The sequence below is a fragment of the Mesoplodon mirus genome, assembly GCF_964341445.2.
Source record: "Mesoplodon mirus genome assembly, chromosome: 12".
Classification (NCBI taxonomy): Eukaryota; Metazoa; Chordata; class Mammalia; order Artiodactyla; family Ziphiidae; genus Mesoplodon; species Mesoplodon mirus.
Window position 1 is genome coordinate 76,988,866 of NC_138988.1, and position 21,886 is coordinate 77,010,751.

The 21,886-nt window shown below is 44.4% G+C and overlaps 1 protein-coding gene across 7 annotated transcripts in view; it reads left to right on the forward strand.

Annotated features, from left to right (window-relative positions):
• RUNX2 (RUNX family transcription factor 2) overlaps positions 1-21,886 on the forward strand; it is a 359,184-nt gene that overhangs the window by 151,727 nt on the left and 185,571 nt on the right. For 5 of the 7 annotated variants that reach the window (XM_082639502.1, XM_082639498.1, XM_082639499.1 and 2 more), the window contains exon 6: positions 9,408-9,581. The exons of the other annotated variants lie outside the window; for them this stretch is intronic. In XM_082639502.1, coding sequence (XP_082495628.1) covers positions 9,408-9,581 — 174 coding nt within the window. The remainder of the gene's footprint in view (positions 1-9,407; positions 9,582-21,886) is intronic. 7 annotated transcript variants of the gene reach the window in all.

Here is a 21,886-nt window from a genome sequence, read left to right on the forward strand (position 1 = left end):
TTGTTTATGATCTGTGGTCCTCTGTCTGAAGCCACACACTAACAGTGGTCTAGGGCTGTCTTGTCTCACGGGCCGTCCTGTGTGAGCTCTGGGGCCCCATGCACACATCATATTCCACGGCTGCTAATTTCCAGTGGCTCGGAGGGGCTCCAGGCCTTCCTTAAACATGAAGACAGTTTCTTAGTCCATTTCATTATTCTAGTCCCGAAATAGTTTTTGACCTGAACCAGACAGCATAGTCTCAGGAAAAAGGATGACTCAGCAGCCTTTCCCAGCAAAGATTAGAGACTCATCAATTTAACTGTGGGAAATGTTGCCCAATAACCAGCCTTTTTATTCCCCCCTCCTCTCTGACCTTTACTGGACAAAAGGAGAGATAATTCTAAATGTAACAATGTTCTTATTTACTAATTTAACAAGTATTTGTTGTGTGCCTTCTCTGTACCTAGGCTCAAAGTTACGTGTTAGATGTAGGACGTGACACCCATCCTCAGGGGGTTCACAGTCACGTCCAGGAGAATCTAAGATATTAGGGTTTGACATTTTATATAAATATTTTATATCAATTCACAGAAAGTTAATGCTTACTGAATGCCTACTACACTTAAGTATAACCACATGTAGTGGACAAAAAGCAGTTGTAGCTGCTCTCAGTTTGCTGTGATAGAAACCAGAGGGCTCACCGAGGCCCTAGAGACAGAAAAGACCAGAACAAATGTGGTGACCAGGTTGAGACTGGGAAGGGATTTGGCCAAATGGAGGTGCTGGGGAGAGGCAGTTCTGAGTGGAGGAGGCAGCTTGGGCAAAGGCACGGGGACTCTGAAGAACTGTGGGGAGTCCAGTGTGAGTGGGGCATAGGCCAGGAGCAGTGTGGTTGGAGCCATTGGAAGAAAGTGTGATAAGGTACACTGAGACCGTCTTTTCCAGGTTCTTGTTTACTGGGGTCAGGGGGCTCTGTTTAATTTGATAGACACTGTAAGACGACTGAAAGAGTTTGAACAGGTACATAACGTTAATGTTAGGATTTAGGGACTGAAAGGACTTTAGAAATTATGGAAACTAACTCTTCGTTTTTGCTGGGTCTCAGAGAGTTCCATTAAACCCTTGCTGTGGTCATACAGCTGGTTGGTGCCCTTTCATATATGCCAGCCTGCTGCTCTGGCATCTTAACCACAAGTGAGAGGTTAGGAGTGCTCCTAGTGGGAATGGAAGCTAGGGGCTCATCCCTGTATATGGGCTAGACCTGCAGAAACTACAGGCATGGGCTTGACCGGATGCTGGGGTCTAGGAAAGGGAGGTGGAAAAGACCTAGGCTGGATTTTGAGCCTGGGAGACTAGAAAACAGTTATATTAATGGAAACAGGGAAATTAGAGGAGAAGCTGGTTGGGACTGTTTGTAGTGGCACGGGGAGTTGTGTCAGGGAGAGGTGAAGAACTTATCTAAACATTGGGTGCATGACAAGGGTACAGGTCTTCGATTTTTAGACTTTCGCAAACCACCAGTGAAATGTAGTCATCTGAATGTAAACAGATAAGAGTTTCACTTTTCTCAATAGTATTTTCATTTTCACATGTATGTAGGAACGCAGAAAATCAAGGTATTTAACCTAGAGCCTCAATAAAGTATTTGGACCCAAACTTTGCATGGCTTCCCTAAGATCTCACTTGAGTCTGTGTCATCTTCCATTTTTGCGGGAATGTAGTAACGCTCATCCTCAGAGGTAAAATTCCAAGTAATTTCATTTGGAATTGAGTTATGACTTTAAAATTAGTCAACCTGGGCTTCCCTGGTGGCGCAGTGGTTGAGAGTCCGCCTGCCGATGCAGGGGACACGGGTTTGTGCCCCGGTCCGGGAAGATCCCACATGCCGCGGAGTGGCTGGGCCCGTGAGCCATGGCCGCTGAGCCTGCGTGTCCGGAGCCTGTGCTCCGCAATGGGAGAGGCCACAACAGTGAGAGGCCCGCGTACCGCAAAAAAAAAAAAAAAAATTAGTCAACCTGTTCCCTAATCCCTCCCTGCAAACACTCTTTCATGTGCCACTTTCAGGGTAGAGAGATTAGAATTGAAGGCATCATTTTTGTCCCCCCAGAACTGCTGTGGAATAGCATCTCTGTTGCATATAACCAATTTACTCTGAAAAATGGTAATTCTGGTTCAAGTCCTCTCCCCTTTTCCTTTTTACTCTCTAAGTCATTGTCACAATATTCTTAGATGCTTCTACCCTGTGGCTTGAGCCCTGGGGTATTGGACCAGATTTCATTCTGTCACTTGACTTGCTGGCAGCAAAATTAGCTCATGTCTTCCCAGACCCCCCTCTCCTCCAGGTAGGCCTGACGGCATGGCACAGGAGTCTCAGGGGCTGCCAAAGTGTTGTTTTATTGGTCAGGGGATGAAAAGATCTGTCTTAAAAGACAGATTTCCATATATGTTGCATCGTTGAAAAGAATTAATGTTGTCAAATGAGAAGTGTCAAGTGATTTGAAGATGGTTTGCCTCTGGTTAGGTTAATATCACATATATGTTCAGCACCATCTTGTCTCACAGGACGTTTGTTATCATGGTTCTGTCATTTGTCCTCCAACTAGCTTTTCTGCTTCCTTCTCTGCTTATCAGGATCCTCCTCCACCTTCAAGGACGTAATGATCTCATCGGTGAGGGTTTCCTCTTCCCTTTTAGTCAGCATCAGTTGTTCCCCTGTTCTTCCAATGGCATTTTATTAGTTTTTAAAGTTTTTTTTTATTGTGAACAATTTCAAACATACATTAAAAGAGATTATATTTCATAAAACCCCAGGTACCCATCGCCTTGTTTTATAATTAATAGCATTTTGCTGTATTTGCTTCATTTGTTATTTTGCTGAAATATTTTAGAGCAAATACCAGACATCAGGACATTTAACCTCTAGTTACTCGTTCTAAAACCTAAGGGCATACTCTTACATAATCACCAAAAGCACCTCTTTCTTAATATTTTGAAATAGTCCATATTTATATTTTTTCACTTGATCCCCAAACTGTAGCGTTTCAGTGATTGTCTCACACACAGTCCTTTGCAGTTAGACCTAACTGCTTGCCTCTCTTCCCTACTAGACTGTGCACTGCTTGAGGGCAAGGATGTTATCTTATATATTTTCTCCCCCATTCTCCTTAAAATGCCTAGTGAGACTCACATGGTAGACGCCCAGCACACACTAGCTAGACTAACTGACCTGAATTTGGACGCCATACTGATTCCTGATTGATGCTTTATTGCAGATCTGCCTTTTAACTTTATTTTATTTAAACATTGTATCTTCCTGATACCCAGGATACAAGTAGATAGATACCTAATAAAAGAAGTGAGTGTTTAAAACTGATTTAAAATACTACTGTAGGGCTTCGCTGGTGGTGCAGTGGTTGAGAGTCTGCCTGCTAATGCAGGGGACACGGGTTCGAGCCCTGGTCTGGGAGGATCCCACATGCCATGGGGCAGCTAGGCCCGTGAGCCACAACTACTGAGCCTGCGCGTCTGGAGCCTGTGCTCCGCAACAAGAGAGGCCGCTATAGTGAGAGGCCTGCGCACTGCGATGAAGAGTGGCCCCCACTTGCCACAACTAGAGAAAGCCCTCGCACAGAAACGAAGACCCAACACAGCAAAAATAAATAAATTAATTAATAAACTCCTACCCCCAACATCTTCTTAAAAAAAAAAAAAAAAAGTAAAGAACTTTCTCAGGCATGAAACAAGAGATGAAATAGAAAAGTCAGAGAGAAGGACTTGACCCACCATTTCTGGCTTAAAAAAATAATAATAATAAAATAAAATAAAATAAAATAAAATATAAAATACCACTGTAAAGAGAGGAGCTGTCAAACATCATGCCCTAGTGACCAGCAAAATGACCCTTCTGTGCCACGTGAGAGCGAAGGGGCTGTGACACGCCCTGCCTGTTGTGAAAGGCGTACTCTTCTGTAAGTGCACTTGGGCATCCTTCAAGGGGGCTCACTAATTGGCGTAGTGCATCCCGCTGTGAATACAGGGCACAGAGCATGAGGTTCTGGCTGGGCGCCCACCCGCCTCTCCAGAGTTGTGAAGCAGTGCTCAATCAACTTTTATAAAAATGGGCAAAATGGGTTACATCAGAGTGGCACGTTTGTTTTCGTAGTTCACATACCACGGTTTCAGAGTCTTCATGGACCAGTTTCAGAAGCGTGATTTTTTAAGCAGAAGTTCTAAAGGCAACATTACCAACTTTCACCATGGGTGAGTTGCCCTTGGACTGAAAGAGCCGGGTGGGGAAGAATGGGACCATTAGACTATTGGTTGGTGACTTAACCGTTGCTCATGTGTCTTTGCTCTAGGGATGTGTGAATGCTGTGACCCTTCCATCACACTTTCTTCTTGTGCCCCTGAATTTGTTGCAACAAAAGTCATATTTAGCCAAACACACTTAACTTTTTGAATGAAATTTGTTCTGAAAACTACTTTTTTTTCCACTTGAAATTCACTTTTGACTGTGATTTTTTTCTGAATGACTGATGATGTGCTGTTTTAATCTAAAACAAGCTGGTTGGCAAATGGGAGGGAAAAGAGTCCCAGACCAGCAGTCAGAAGACCTGAGTTCTCGTCCTGCCACTAACTATGTGACTTTGGGCAAGTCATTTCCCCTCTCAGCGACTCAGAGTCCTCTCCATTAAAGAAGTACACTGCTCTAAAACTGAGAGTCAAAATGATTTCTCTTGTTCTTTTCAGCTCTATGATTCTAAATGACTTGCAGCAATGCTTAACAATTATAGTAAGAGCAAATGCAGCTTTCTCAGAAAGCAAGCAAGCAAGCTTTCACTTAAATGAACGTTCTTCAGGGAAATTTCTTAGGAAACATCAATAAAGGCTGGTCTCTAAAAAAGGGGTTTCCCTTCTGGATTCACAGTACTGCCAAATAAGAAGGGAAGAGTTTTTCTGGTAAAGATAGTGCTATAATATGATATCCTGGGCCAGAAAAATTTCTCTCAACCAAGACTTTTATCTAAAAGAGGAGAACATTCATTCATTTATTTTTTATTTTTTATTTTTTTTGGCTGTACACGGGCCTCTCACTGTTGTGGCCTCTCCTGTTGTGGAGCACAGGCTCCAGACGTGCAGGCTCAGCAGCCATGGCCCACAGGCCCAGCTGCTCCGTGGCATGTGGGATCTTCCCGGACCGGGGCACAAACCCGTGTCCCCTGCATCGGCAGGCGGACTCTCAACCACTGTGCCACCAGGGAAGCCCCATTCATTTATTGTATAAACATTTATTGAGCACCTACTGCACGGCAGGGACTGAACTGGGTTGTGAGAATTACAGCTGTAAACATGCCAGAGCAGTCATTCTTGTTGGACTCATAGTCTTTCAGGGGAGACAAATCAATGCATGAGATAATTACAGATTGTGGTTACAGCCATCAAAGAAATAAACAGGGTGTGCTCGAGGGGAGGGCACCTATTCTGGGTCTAGTAGGCAGGCACCTCTCATAGGAGGTGGTGTTCACCCTGAGGTCTAAGGGATGAGAAGGAGTGGGCTGTACAAAGAATCCTGGGGAGAGCATTTCAGGAAAATGGAAAAGTCCTGGAATGGGACACTAAGGGAGACAATGGCAGAGGCCCAGAGAGACATGATGGGGTCCTGGGTGAGGGTTGTGCTGGTGGAACTGAACAGATTCAAGATAGACTTTCAAGATGGAAATGACAAAACCTGTTAATGGATTGAATGTGGGGAGTGAGGGATAAGGGGAAATCAAGGGAAGTGTTAAGGTTTTTGGCTTAAGGGACTGAGTGGCTGGTGCCATCCGAGATGGGGGACTCTTAGGGAGGAACGGGGTTTCTTGGAGAGAAGAAGCAAGAATTGTCTTAAATATGCTGAATTTAAGATACCTTTGAGATGTCCCAGGGGAGAGTCAAAGTCAAGTAGGCAGAGGGACACACAAACCTGAAACTCAGGGCAGAGGTCAGGGCTCACCCTAGCGATGGGGGGAGGCATGGACGTGAGTCGGTGGCCTTGAGCTAGTGGGGTTGTGGGATCGTCCTGGGCTGTGGCTCTCTACCTCAGCTGCACGTTGGACTATGTCGTGAGCTTTTAAAGAATAACTTTCCCCAGGACCCTCTTCCAGAGCTCCCAATTTAATTGAGCTGATGGACATCTATATTTTTCAAAGCTCCGTAGAGGATATTTTTATTCAGCTTGGATGGCAGAGCCACTGATCAAGGCAGGCAGTGCAACTAGAAAAAGGAGATCCAGGACCGAGCTTTTGCATAGTCTTAGATATGCAAGACTGTGCAACATGGGGACAGCAGTTCTCCATTCTTTATAGCTTCCTCCTGCTTGGAAGATCCACTCTTTGGCCCTTTGGATGAGGTTTGGTTCTCCCTGTACCGTGGCAGAGTAGCCTGTCCTTGATTGAAGTCCGTGTGCCCTTTGTCTTCCGAGTCCCCAGTTTCCGAAGGGACGGCTTGGGTGCTGAGGATTTAAGTACGTCTTCTTTCAGCCCGTCATTCCTGTGTCACCCTGATGTGGTTTAGCGGTAGCAGTTCTTTGTCATGGTTGAAGGATGAAGAACCCGTTCGGCTTTTGCTCTTCATTCTCCTGTAAGAATTTTGTTGTGGTCGTGGTGGTGGCTGTGAAGGGGCAGACGTTCTAGGAAGAAAAATGGGTATGTTTTCTGTGTAGATGCAGCTGCAGATGGATGTTCCCCGAACTACTCTAGGGTGTGTGTAGATACTCGGTGGCTTGCCTTCGAAGATCATTTCCAAAAGGTGATTGAGGCTCTTCAAATTTCACCTGCTCTGAAATTTCTCGCACACATCCGTACTCCTCCAGGTCCTTTATTCCTGCCTACGACCTCCTATTACTGCCCCGAAGCACCGGACTCAGAGAAAATAAACGTGTCCTCACACATTTGTGTACTGAGTTCACATCTCATACGGTCTCTGTGAAAACCTAACGAAAGGGCTGTAGAAAGCAGAGGCAAAGCTTATTAAATTTTCTTGTGACCCATGGCCCACATAAAGCCCCAGTATATAAAGGAACCATGCAAGATCGTGTAGCCCTCCCCCACCGCCAGCCCTCAGGGAATCTGCCATTCCAAAAATATGGCCTATTAAATAACTTCCAGGGACAATTCCATAAGCTTTCTTGTTAATGTTTACAGCTGTATCAACACTACAGCAATCCTTTATTTTTTTTTGGTATGTGTATGAGGAACAGAATCCATGGATCTAAGTGTGACAAGTACTGTATGATTCTCTAATCGTGAACCTTGTAAGACACAGCGAGGTATACTGATGGAAGTTTGTTTAGGGTAATGGGTGAGCTATTAACTTTGTAACTGAATCCTTGCTGCTGCTTCTGCCTGCCTTGAAAACCAGCCTGACACCTCCCAGGGCTTAGTCCTCAGGTGCCTCACTCTGGCGATCTGGATATTTTCAGTCCTTCGTAGCAGCTGGGAGAGGAAGGGAGAAGCTGGGATCCAGCATGGTTGGTGCCACATGATGTATGGAAGGCTGAGTCCCCTAGGATCCGGGCTGCATCCTGGTCCAGGCTGAGCTAGTCAATAGCTAAGACCCATGGGCTAGTTGTTTTATCTCTGCAGGCCTTGGTCACTTCATCTATGAACACCTCACTTCCTGGGGTCTTCGAGCTGTTTTGGGTAATCCCTAAAGGTCCTTTAGATTTCTAAAATCTATGTGTAATCTGGATAAAAAGTCATAAATGGTGGGGAAAACGACTATCAGTAAGCAATGAGTTTCCCTAGTTTTTCCTGATCATTTTTCTCCCAATCTTAGCCCCTCACTTGTAGCACATGCCCCAGACTTACACTGGCAGGAAATAGGGTGGTGGGTGCATTTCAGTTAATGGGCCTTAGTTGGAACATGTTTGGCTGGGGAGACAGCTACACTCCTATTACCAAACCTTGGCTTCCTGTCTGTTTTCTTTGGGCTGGGTAGGCAATGAAAAAGGAGACAGGAAAATACATTTGGGGGCAAGTAAAATAAGGAATTTGTCTTAGGAAGACAGCTTATAGTTGGGGAATTCTAATGTTCAGCTTAACCCTGTCCTGATATATTCCTCTTGTCCTGTACTAAGTGGGAGATAAGGTGTTCTTGCTACTTGTAGAATCTACCTTCCCATTCTTGAAGGCTCTTCATAATCCTCCTTCAGGGTTTTCTTCTGTTATAGATACTACTCCTAATACCCTTAATTTTTCCTGCAAATTCTTATTCTAGTCATCATCTTAAATGGCTCTTCCTTGAATCAGCTTCCGTTGCTTAACATTTTACTAAACTGTTGGGGCAACATACCAGGGCTTCACTGGTACAGAATATGGAATATATTTCTGTTTAGGCAGTAGGCATTATTGTACTTGTTCACCATAGTCCCACTCTACAGATTTACACTTAACTAATGTCGCATCAAGATTCAGGTGTTTTCCAGTTATACCTGCACCAAGGCAATACCATGTTCTTTGCTAAGAATGATTGGATGATTTTTAAAAAGTCTTAGTACCTTGGTTATATTTCAACTTACATAGTTCTTTAATATCTAGAATTTCTGTGGATTTTACACTTGAATAAACTAGAAGAGAGACAAAGTGAGGTTTTGGTTTTTGTTTTTTTAAATAGTGGATTCTCACATTCACATGGTAACCCAAAGGGTATTTTTCAGTTTCTCTTACAGAACCACAGTACTAAATTTAAAATAAAAATAGCATTCTCTCTGATTTAACATAGTTTATTATACGCTTTCAGGCTTTGGCGTATCACAAAATATCCACATTCCTCTCGAGGATTTGAGTTTCCTTGCCTGTATTTCTGTTTTCCTCTTAAAGGGGTTCTCGGTTCGAGTTTTAATTTTTCAGAAAGGAGTCTCCATAAGGTACAGTGGTAACATAAAAAAGAAAAAGTCACTTATGATCATCATGGAAGTGTCCCTTTAACAGATGTGTTTGTCTCTGTTTCTGCCCCAAGTATGGCCCACTGTGTGTCCCATGCACAGATTCTGAACCTTCAGGGGAGGTTTCCTCCTTCATGAAATGAACAAACACAGCCCAGGACACAGTCACCTTTCCCAGCCTCCCCGAGAGGCCAGAGGCGGCGCCCAGAGAGTCCCTCTTGGGCTCTGGTGTCTGGGCCTCACCGCTGATGCTTGGCCCCGAGTCACCCTCTGGGCCCCTCCGCTCTCCATTCCTAGAACAGAACCAGGGATGCTTGCCACCGGACGATGCTTATTACAAAGCCCTTTGAAATGGAAGGCATTATATAGACGCATCATTATAAAGATCAGTATTGACAATTCCTTGGCTTAAACCCCTAGTATGTATGTTCACGTATCTATTTAGCATGGTCAATTGTTCAGCTAATTAATATGCTTTTATTTTATGATTTGCTGTTTCCAGGGCACAGACAGAAGCTTGATGACTCTAAACCTAGTTTGTTCTCTGACCGCCTCAGTGATTTAGGGCGCATTCCTCATCCCAGTATGAGAGTAGGTGTCCCGCCTCAGAACCCACGGCCCTCCCTGAACTCTGCACCAAGTCCTTTTAATCCACAAGGACAGAGTCAGATTACAGGTAAGACAGACTCATAGGTCTCACTTTCGCAGACTCCGGCAGGCTGGGGGTGAGGGGCTGCCTGACAGATGAGACGCGTTCACTTCAAAGCTTCTGGAGCTGGGAAATGGCTTATGATGAAAGAAATCAACACTTGAAGACACTGGCCTTCTTTTTTTTTTTCTCTTTAATAAAAACCAAATACCAGTATTCACTAACTTTGGGATAAAATTTGGGGAAGTTTCTACTGATGCTGTCCTCTGTAGCGATGTCAGTCTGCACACTGGTGGGACGGTAATACCATGCTGTCTGGGAGAATGTTTGTTGTCAGTTTCTATATTGTGTCCGGGTGGTGCAGGGGACAACATCACACCCTCACTATTAGAAAATTAGCATTACCATCTCAGATCTGGGCTAATGTTTCTTACATGTATAACTGTTTCATTAAGTTGGCTGGAAAATTGCTCTGGGCTAACAGGCAGCCTTAATTGGTGGTTATAAGGCAAGACCAAGGAGCGGCCCATCAGGCAGACCGAAGTCCCCTCTGATTCACATTGAGCTCCCGTTCTTCATGTGACATTTCTCTTTATGCATTCCAGTTTGCTGCTTGCTTTACCTTTCTTCTTAAAAATGAATATCAGCATCGCATTACAGACTAATCATTCACAGTTGGTGCATTAAGACTCCCAACCCTTTTTTTTTTCCTGCCCCACTTGGGCAAAAGCAGATCTTCCTGTAGGACTAGTCTGCTTGCTTTTATGCCATGGTGACAAGAGAGTGCGCTAATCATCATAGGTCTTTAATTTGCAGATCACAGTACTGAGAGCAGCAAGGAACTCAACATGTCATCTAGTTACTATTGTTGGCAGAGCAACTAGATGGGAAGGAAAATAACTCAAAATGTGCAATAAACTCTCAACTTGGATCTTTTCTAATGGTTAGGTTTTTGTCTGTAGCCGTTAGGTTTTGAGTGTCTTAAACGGTTTATAAGCATAATTGTTTATAAACGAAATGACCTACCTCTCCTTCTGTCCTGCCCTTATTAGGTATGTCTTTTTGGATATTTACTTAGGTTTCTGTGGGTCTATGTGTATTAGTCTGAATATATGGATATGCCTGAGTATGTATTTTTAAAATAATATAGAACTATAAAAATGAAATATCTAAACACTGAAGAGAACCAGATATCTGCATGAGAGAAGAAACGTAGAACTCTGTGAAGAATAGCCATGTGTTAGGTTTAAATAAATCTCCAGTTATTGAAATGTAGGAGTCAGGTTAGTGTGTTCACTAGAAATGGGTCCTTGATGAAAATGCCAGGGTGAAATTCACACCAACTTGTGAATTTGAAGCTCGTCGCTATGCATGCTACTACATTTAAAGTAATGGACTGAATTATTTTATTTTTTATTTTTTATTGACATATAGTTTTTACAATATTAGTTTCAGATGTACAACGTAGTGATTCAAAATTTTTATTGATTATACTGTTTATAGTTATTATAAAATATTGGCTGTATTCGCCATGCTATACAATACATCCTTATGGGTTATTTATTTTATATACAGTAGTTTGTTAAAGTGATGGATTTTAGGTCATTGATTAAGGTTCATAATAGCTGTCCTTTTGTCTTTATAGTAATCCTTAGATTCTGTGTGTGTGTGTGTGTGTGTATGTGTATAGAAGTATGTGTATACATATATAGAAGTGTTTATATATGATTTGTAAGGGTCTTATGATGGCTAATAAGATATATATGAGAAAAATATATGTTCTATGATTTGGCAACCCCTGGGTTCTTTAAATGTGTGATTTCTATATTTTAATCCTTAACTGTTTACTAATTATATTTTGCTAATGGCTAAAGCCTTTAAAATGGCCTTTGGAACCTGTGTGCTGCTAGATGCATTTAAGAAGATGCTTTTCTGAAGGCTTTGTCCTCAAACCTAAAGATGACACCAGAAAATAGGACCCAGAGGACATTTTAGAATCCAAAGCCCCCTTAGATATCATTAACCGAAAGCTAGGTAAATGTTGTGAAGAGGATCTACATTTTAGCAGCACCCCTGACCCCACATATGAGTGCAGAGAGGGAGGCTCCGAGGAGACCCGGGGCACGTTGCTGCCGGATGAGCATGTGAGCTGAGCAAAAGCCTGGCCATCTCCACCGACCCTGCTCACCTCTAGGCATCAGCCTCCTCCCCATCAGGAGGCTCACAGAGGTTAAGCTCCTTGTCTGCAGTTTTACAGCACGTTAGTGACGGAGCAGAATTCGGTCTCTTGACTCCTAAGGCAGTATGTTTGGTCTTATACAATATCATGGTGCAATTCCATCATGATCATTTAAAAACAGTATTTCAATATTCACTGGATGTATTCTTAAAAATGAAAATATCACTTTCTGGAATTATAGTACAAGAGTATTAGCTCTGCATTTTGGGATGATGGCATCAGTAGAATTGATTCATAGATGAGTCTCCTCATTTTTTTAAGCATCCACAAGGTATTGGGCCCTACAACTTCCTTGAACTTTCCAAATTTGCAGACTTACACACACCTTCATGCTGCCCCTACCCACTGTTGGCCACATGCCCTTTCTTTAAACCCCCGCATATCGTTAGTGAGACAATACAAGTGTCTACCCATAACCAAGGATATGCGGAGTTCTACAATGACCTGGATTATTAGGACAACCCAGAAACATCCGTAGCAGCAGCAGCTTCAAAGTGAATTGAATAGATCATTTTTTTTCTCCCTGGATTAATTTTCTTATTTATTTAATAAGTGTAAGTTAGAGTGAACCACATGTAGAGAATTGGGTCTTAGGGAACACGGGGGAGAGCAGAAAAGTTCTGTCCTTGAGTTAAAGTCTAAGTGAAGAGTTATCTTTCCCAGCCCTTGCACAGCCACATTCTATCCCAAGGCTATAATGTACACGTCTTCCCTCTGTACCCCCTGGCTTACACTGTTCTATCTATGGCGGTCTCTTTCTGTTGACAAGATCCACCCATCCTTCAAGGTCACTGTTATCTTCTTCATGAAAGTCTTGGAACCTTCATCTAGAGGCTGCCTCTCCATCCTCTAAGCTTCAGTTGAGATAGCCTCATTTTATGGCTTCTGTGTATCTCCCCTCTAGATTAGAAATTCTCTGAGGGATTTATTCCAGACATTTATTTTCTTTTGTGCCTAGCACAGTGGTAGCTAGCGTCTCATTAAATGTTGAATGAATGAAAGTTTAGGTAAGAAGAAATCATTGCAAGAAGGGTTGGACTATCATGCCTGGTTCGTGTTGACCGTTCTTTCTGATTTCCCACCCCAGGGTGCCTTCGTTCCCTTCTGATGAACAATAACAGCAGAAATCACATTTCAGTAGAACACGTCCATGGTTAAACCATTTGGTATCATTCCAGTTTAGGGTCTACATTTTCACATGATTAAATTCTCCTTAAGAGACTGGATTTTGTAACTTCTTTCCAATATGCCACACCTGCATTTTAGTTCACGTAATCCTTTGGATAAAGGTATTTGTAACAGAAAGGGCCCAGTTATCTCTCATCGATTGGCTTGGCTCTCTTGATGTCTCAAGCTCTTACCCCCAAACTGTAGACAGTGATCATGGTTGTATAGTCACTATGAGTTCTCCTATATACCAGCATAAAAGGCAAGTTGAACTCCCAGAAGAGTGAAATGAAATTAGGAATTGTAAAGTGAAGAAGTCCTAAGCCTTTACTGTTTCATATTAGTGTGTCTTACAGTTCCTAGGGCTCAAGGTCCTGGCCATATGGTGGGCTGGCTTCTATGCAGTGCAGGTCTGACCCGTCACTCTGTTGAGGTCTTTAATGGGGACGTTCTGCCTGAGGGCCCAGGGCCTCCCCATGGCTTCCTGAGGAAGTTGCTTCCTCGGCACCTCTTTTTTTTTTTTTTTTTAATCTTTCAGACATCGGTTGCCTGTCTCTGGGTGCTAGGAAACACCTAGCTTGTCACAAATGTCCACCTCTTTGGATTCAGAACATGGTGGTAGCAGTGGAGTAGGGAGACTATGTTAGGAGGTGTTGTCAAGATAAGCACTGTTTTGAACTCAGTACTCTCTGGATGGGTGAGCCGCATCTAGAGGAAAAGAAAGCTGACTCAGGCCCTTGACGGATTGGGAAATTCATGTAACCTTGGGGGTGGGCATTCTGCGATTCTGTTATTCATTCCTAAAAAAATATTTATTGAGTGCTTATTTTTTGCCAGGCATTAGTGTAAGAGAACAAGATAGTATAGTTACTCTTCACCAGGGGCTCACATTTTGGTGACATATAGTCAGCGATTGGGTCAATAAGCATACATGCAAGATAATTTCAGATAATAATGGAAGCTTTGGGGAAATGAAATAGAGTAATGGGAGAGAGAGCAGTGTAGGGAGGGAAGAAGCTAAGTTTGATGGGAAAGTTTGAAGAGCTTTGAAGATCTCTGAGGAGCAGCATTTCTGGTCGAGGGGAAGCTCAGGCAAAGGCTCTCAGGGAGCAGTGATGCGGTGTGTGCAGGGGACAGGAAGGTCAGGATAGGTAGAGCGGAGTGAAAAAGGGGAGCGGGCAGGGGCTCGATTAAGGAGAGTCTTCAAGGCCCTGGTAAGGAGTGTGGGTTTTGTCCAGACCACAGTGGGGCGCTATTGAAGGATGTGAAGCAAGAGAATGACATTATCTAATTCACAGGCTTTTAAGAACTCCGTTGGCTGCTGTGTGAAGCATGGATCGTAAGGGGGCAGTGGTAGGAGCAGGGTCATCCTTAGGAAGTGACTGCAGTAGCCCCAGAGGGAATTAAGGATGGTCGCAGTCAGAACTCAGGTCAAATTCTGGCACCTCTGTCAGGCTTCTTCCAACCCACCCAAGCTGAGTCTAAGGCTCCCACACCACCGTTGCACATGGTGACAATTATTTGTGTACACGTCTGTCTCCTCCGTCAGAGTTTGAACTTTCAAAGTCTAGGACCATGTTTTACTGACCTCTGTGTCCCTGTTGTCTTCTGTGGTGCCCACTGCTTGGTGACTTTCGGTTTGGTGATGAATGAATGAACAGGTGTTTGACTTCTTCAGGAAGTGTGACCCATTATTATCCTACCCTGAATATTTTTCTAGTACCTCTTTGATTGGATTACTCATAGCTGCCATTTATTGACTGTGTATCGTGTAGCAGGCATTTCTCACAACGGTTCTATGAGATGGGTAGCGTTGTTGTAAAAACTGAGGGTCCGAGAGGCTAGTAACTTGCTCAAGGTCCCACTTACACACCAGTGAGTCATAAATATAGGAATTAAGGCCAGATTTATGTAGCTGGAGGATCCTGTGCACTCAACCACCAGGCACCCTCAGGAGGCTGAAGCGTACGTCTCTCTTGGCCCAGTTTCCTCCCATTTCAGACTTTGTGCAGCTCTTTACCATTTACAAACTAGTTTTACATAAAGTTCTTGTTAAAGCCTTAAAACAATTCTGTAAAGTACATATTTTATAGGTGGAGGAAATGGACTCTTCGAGAACTGAGCTGCTAAAGGCCTCTTGAGCTACTATAGTTGACTGTGAGTTCCAGACTCTTAGTGGGCAACCAGCCTCATGGCCATTGAGTCGGCCATGTTGCTGACTGTCTAAGTGGCACGTGTCCTAATGGACCAATGTCTTTTTCTTTCTCCATCAGATATTATTTAGGATCCTCAGAGACGAAATGTTCATAAAAGGGATGCATTAGGAGTATCTGAATTAAGCTTTAAAATGCAATATAATTGCTTTTGCTAATTAAAGGACAGTATATATGAGCCTATATTCAAGGTAACCTTTTTAGGGATATCCTGAAAATCAACTTGCCAGGTATCACGTAGGATGATGATGATCTTATCAGCAGTTACCTTGCCCGAAGCGAAGTTGTTTCTGCCCAACTTCAGTCTGCTGCTGTGTCCCCTTGGCAAACATGCTCCTTTAAGCATTAAGAGGATCCTGGCCAGCTGGGCTTCAGCTGTGTATGTGTTTGGCTGTTATAGCCCTCAGGCCGCTGTGCTTGCACTGAAACATTTACTAGCAAAGCCTTTTAGAAATAGGAAAGCACAGCTGAGCAGCCGTGTCCCAAACTACCGTCCTATTCAAGTGCCGAGTGACCCCGCAGTTCTTTCGGGTGAAACAAGTTGGGAGGTGAAGCGGGCGAGGGTGGGTGGTGGTGGCTGTGAGTGTGAAGAGGATGAACCCACGAGGGGCACCGTGACTGTTACTGAGCAGGGGGTGCCTTCAGTGTGAGAAGAATTGTAGGATGTGGGGAGTGGGAGTCAAATGAGGTCCCCTGCTTTACGATCACTGTGGTCCTCCTCACCTATGGGCATCTTGTGTCTTAAGGCACCGAAATCACCACACTCAGGGCAGGTGGTTGGAAGTTCTGTTCTTTCAATTGGGTGGTGCTGTGTTTTCATTTCTGAAGTTACTGCAGAGTCTTGTCCTGTCTTCTTCCTTTGAGATCTTTTGGGCAGAATAGCCAGGAAAAGTTGCTGCTGCCGTACACACGTGTGAGCGGGAAAGCTTTTCAGAGGAGGTTGCTGGTTACAGTTCTTATGAAGAAATAGCACAAATCCTGTGTGTGAACACAATTTCACACCTCTTCAACTCTGGCAGCCATCTACCAAGGAAGAGTGGAGTTCAGGTCCGACCTGGGCTGCTTGGAAGGCTAAAGCTCAGTATGACCCTGTGAAGGGCTGGCTGTCAGTGTGCTGTGTGGTCACTGCAACTGTTGGCATCATTCGTAGATGAGCTCCTTAAAGGTCTCTGGACTTCCGTCGGTTGGAATTCCCTATTAACTGAAGATGTTCTGACTTTATTACGCTTTTAGAAAAACACAAGACGGGTAATGTTCCAAGAAAAATCAATTTCTTAAATTCCAAAATCTTGTCATTGTAATGGTCTCCTGTCTGGAATACAAGATGCTCAGTTAATATCGAATCATGATAAGGAGAATCGATCTCCTTCACGATGCCTCTCCTTGTCCCTCCCCAAGGCTGTTCCATTTCTAGCCTGACTTCAGGACTCTGCCCAGAGGAAGTCTGGGTTTCGTTCTCTCATTCTTTTCCAAAGCATCATCTTTCTCTTTTTAGTTTTATATTTAGTTTGAGCTTTACATATCTGTATATGTGTATAGTGTACACACATGTATGCGTGTCTTTACTAGTTGCCTAGGGACCCTTCTTGCCCCTTTTTACCTTTTGCTGTGGATTCTGGGAAGAATGATCAGAATAGGAGTCTAACTTTGAATGAAATATTCAACCTCCGGGGCTACCCCAGGAGAGGGGCGAGTCAGGCATGTGGTTTGATATAATGGATGCTCTAATGGTGTATTTTGATGTTGAATTGTGGATGGGCACCCAGGCCTTCAAACAGAGAGCTGGAGTTTATTGTACTATGTGGTATTAATAGCAGCAACATTATATTACAGATGTTATCAGTTTGAAAAGTATTTTCATTCCATTTTTTTCATTTTAATATATGCAGAAGTATTCCAGGAATAAAATTGTATGGCACTTTTCCCAGTTAAGACCATCAGATTCTTTCCAGGGCTTTGTTTATTTTGATAAGGACTTGCTTTTTAACTGTTTAAAAACAGCTGGTTGTCACAGATTTCACAGAAGAGTCAGTAAGAGGACAGATTTCACAGAAGAGTCAGTATTGTGAACCCTGTTTAACGAATAAGAAAACTTAGGCACCAGGAGATTCTGGAACTCTCAGGGCTGAAATTAGAAATCAGTGTCCCGGGAAGGTGAAGTCTGACAAGGTGGTTTTAGGTGGGGAGGGTGTAGGGGAAAGGGTTAGAAGAACAGTACACCTTTGGGGCTGTCAGCAAGGTGAGTGGGGGGAAAGGAAAATGACTTTGAGCAGGACCGAGGTAAGGACAGAGATGCTGGGAAGAGCCAGTCAGCAGTGATTGTCTCCTGAAGTGGTTGCAGCTTGTGAACAGAAGTGGGCTCTGCAGTGGTTGATGGTCAGTGGGAATGACAGTCTCTCTAGGACTCAGTAGGACTCGGTGCAAGTCAGGGAAACGAGGAAGATGTTGAGCCACTTACCAATGTGGAAGAATGTTCTGGAGGTTGGTAGGTTCGGGTAAAGACAGAAGAACTTCTGAAGAGGAGTTGGCTCATCTAGTGACCTTGGAGAATGAGCAACAGCTAAGTGGAAAGGTTAGGAGGAAGGAAAGTAGGTGCCTCATGGAAAGGCTGAGGGTAGATGGGAGCTCTTGGCCATTCCTTAACCCTTCCTCATGTGACAGATGGAGGTCCCATGCCTTGTCTTGTTCTGTCTTCTCCAGGGCTCTGGGCTGACCCTACCTTGAGAAAACACAACCCTCCAGCACTGACCAGTGGGGTAGGGGTCCACTCGTGCTCTGTTAATCCATCTCAAGATTGTGCTGACTTTTTGTCATCCCATCACACTGTGGCTTGCAGTCCATGAAAAACTCTGCTCTGAGGGCAGACTTCCCCGTCCCCGTCTTGGAGTTGACCAAATGCAACACGGTACCCTTGTTCTTTGTCGATTTCATTGTGTCACTTTCACCTCCTTCCATCTTGTAGGGTTATTTTATGGCTCTGGCTCCTCATCCAGTATGTTGACTGTTTTTCCCAATTTTGTCTCATCTTGAAGCTTAGGAAGGTTGCTTTTCATTCTTAAAGACTTTGCTGAAGATGCAGGACATTAACTAGGATTATCATGTCCTTGAATATGCCACTGTGTTCCTCTCTCGAAGCTGACCGTGACCCGTATCAACAACCACTTCCTGGTGGGCCTTTTAACTACGTGTACATCCCTTTAGAGGTAAGGTGTGTATCTTGCTGAGGTCAAGATGCACAGCAGACAGAGGAGCTTTCTTTTAACCTATTGTTCTCGTAATCCTAGGAAACAAGTTGTTAGTGAACCCGTTCTGCTTTCTGATAGTCACTTTGGGCATCAAGTGTGAAGTGTTGATTATACACAGGCTTTTGAAAGGGACTCAGGTGTTTTTAGTGGTCTGCAAGCCGTGGCTCCAAAAAACTAGTTGCAATTTAGATTTTTACCCATGGCAATGCCATTCTCAGGAAAGGTAGATGGGGAAAGAGATAAAAGTACTGTCTATCATGTAGTAAACTTTAAAGTCACTATCTTCAAATAATAACTGTCATGTGGACGAGGAATCCCAGGCAGCGAAGCTACGACGAGGAGTGAGTGGAGTTCAAGGGAGACACGTTTTCCTTAATACAAGGAAGAACTTTGCAGACCCTGCTCTGTCAACGAGAAGCCCTTTATCTGCCAGTCTCCATACATTCTTGCAATATTGTGGGGCGTAGTTCATCTTGGAGCAGGAACTTGAATTCATTTAAAGCAGTGGGTTGCTCTCTCTTATCTCCTCACGTCTCTTGGGCCTTAATTTCCTCTTAAGCATGTTTGTTTTGCTCATTCTATTTGAAGATCATTCTTCCTGATAGGGAAGATTAATTCAGAGTAGTGTTGGGTAATTTTCCTTTCTAACAATCATCAGTAAAAATGATGCCTGTTGTTCTCAGACTTTGGCGTGTATTCGCATCACCTGGGGAGCTTGTTAGCTGTACAGATGCCCAGGCTTTACCCGTGAACCAGAAAGTATGAGGTGGAGCCTGCCCAGATCACAGCTGCAGGCCCAAGGCCCTTGATCGCAGGCTCACCTTGCCCACGCAGAGCCAATCTGATGCAGCTGAGGCATCTCAGGACCTCATCCCCCTGGTTGGACCATGTGCAGAGGCAGCTGAGTGCCTCAGGCTGCTTCCTGGTTCCCTGAGTGCGGCTCCTGGACTCCACCCTTGCATCTGTTTCAGCTGCCGTTTTCCCTACACACCCTTCCCTGTGTGTGTCCTGGGCTGGACTTCTGCCCTGTTTCTATTACGATGCTGTCAGAGGGAGATTTTAAAAATGTGCATCTGATGATGCCACCCCATACTTAAAAACACCCCCGTGACCTTCCATTGCACTTAGGCTAAAGACCAAAACCTCTCGCGTGGCCCAGCAGGTTCTGCATAGCCTGGGTCCTCCCTGCCTGTTTTCCAGTCTCTTCTCACACTGTCTTGAACCTTTTGTCAGTTGTCCAACCACCCTGGCTTCCTCAACTCTTCAGGAAAGCTCTACTGCCCCCATGCCAGGAACTTGATACATGCTGTTCGCTTTACCTAAAGCCCTCTTAACCCCACCTACGTATCCACTGGACTTCTGCTTGCCCTTCTCTAATCATCGCATCATTAGAGAAGCCTTTCCCAGCCTTGGCTGGAGTCCCCCACTGTACTTTCTTATGATGCCAAGGACATCTCCTTTTTAGCACTTATCACAGTTATATGATTAGTTGATTAATGTCAGCCTCTCCCACCAAACTGTAAACTCTATGAGGGCAGGCAGACTCTTTATTCATCATTAATATCTCTAGAACCTAGCAGAGTACCAGAGGAGGTACTCAATAGATATTTTTTGAATGAAGGAGTGGGAGCCAGTTCTTGGAACCGTGGACAATACCGTCATCCATCCGACAACAGGATTCACCATGTCTGGGGACCTTCTGTAACACCCCGACTGCTATAATCTCACCTGCTAGATGTTAATAGCCTGATTTGAACTTGAATCTCCTGCATCCACTTCAATACTGTGATTTGAACTAAGGTCACTTCCCCTGGCCAGCACCACATCCCAGTTATTTCTCAAATCCTGGTCCTACCTGTTTGTAGCTAGTTCCCTTCCCTCTGCTACCTTTACACTGAGGTCCCGGATGTGCCGAGGCTGAGGCCAGGTTAGGTGTGACATATGGTATAGCCTTTTGTTTCTTCTATTAGGTTTTTCTAGGTAAATGGGGTAAGAGAATGTAAAAGTACTGTCTATCATGTAGCAAGCTTTAAAGGCATTATCTTCAAATAACGTAATAACTGTCATGTGGACGAGGAATCCCAGGCAGCAATGATGAGGGGTGAGTGGAGTTCCAGGGAGACATGTTTTCCTTAATATAAGGAAGAACTCTGCAGACTCTGCTCTGTCAACGAGAAGCCCTAACTAAAAAGAAAATAAGAAAATTCCCTCATTATCTGTAAGACAGTGATGAGTTCCATCCAGCCCCAAATTGGTGGTACTGAAAAAAGGCACTTCTCATTACCTTGTCTTAACTTCCTTCTGGTTTTTCTTTTGACATTTTGTTAGGGGCTGTGACGTCTCAGGCTGTACCTGTCATTTCTCATTCTCTTCCCCACCATGGTCCCCTGGGATTTCCTAAGTCCCCCTCCTCCCATTGTTTGTACTGACACATAACTCGTCATGCCTGGTGCACCCCGCGTAGCATCCAGTTCTATCCGAACAGGTTGCTGCTTTTTTCTCAGATTTCAGCCTTACGCTCTGGAATCGGCTGGGCTGGTGGTCTGCCGAGCGTTTCTGGTGGCCACCTTAGTCAGCTGGAGACCGCCTGGCTGGGGACAGGAGGGGAGTCAAAATCCCGCTCACGGTGCCTTCTCTGCCCACGTGGGCCACAACGCTCTGTGATGGGACACACCGCGAGTGTCAGCCCCCATCACTTCCTCTCCCAGCCGCCCCAGATCAGCTCAGGGCGGCTTCGGTCCTTGCTGTTGCAACTACCGACTCCAGAAAGGACTGAGGGTTGGGAGCCCAATTTTCCGAGTAGTTAGAATCATAGCATTTCATTGCTGGAAAACATCTTAGAGATAACCCATCCCTTCTCATCTTCTACCTGACGACAGCGATACTCAGAGAAGGTGAGCCATTGGTGCACGGCTGCACAGTTAGTACCAGAGCCCCCCAGCCAGTGCTCCCCCTGCCCTTGGAAGTGCCTGTTTGTTTTCAGACGGTGTTCCCTCTTGGTCAGGAGAACGGGAAGTGAGTGGCAAAGCTCATTCTAAAGCTCCAGTCTAGTTAGCAGAGTTATTAGAGAAGACATGGAATTTAAGGTTTAGCATTTAGTGTAAATGTTTGGACATGGGAACTCACGGAGGTAAGAATGTGAGTATATTTGTCTTATGAATGACAGTAATATGACAGAAATAGCCTAGGATAGGAAATTGTAAAGCTGCCTCTCTCCACTGAGATGATTGACTTTGACCCTGGTTTCCAGGGAGAGGCATAATCTTCAACTAGGAGAACTATCTATGCAGCTCATTTGAAGTACCCCAGTTTTCTCACGAAATATCAGAGGTTTGCGCAGCCCGAGTTGAGTGCTGAGGAGGGGGAAATGGGTGGAGGAGAAGGGGTGGGAATGTGATGCTCTCTGAATGGACTGGGCTCCCCAGATACAGCAGGTGCTCACTGGGGCGCACATGGCAGAAATCACCG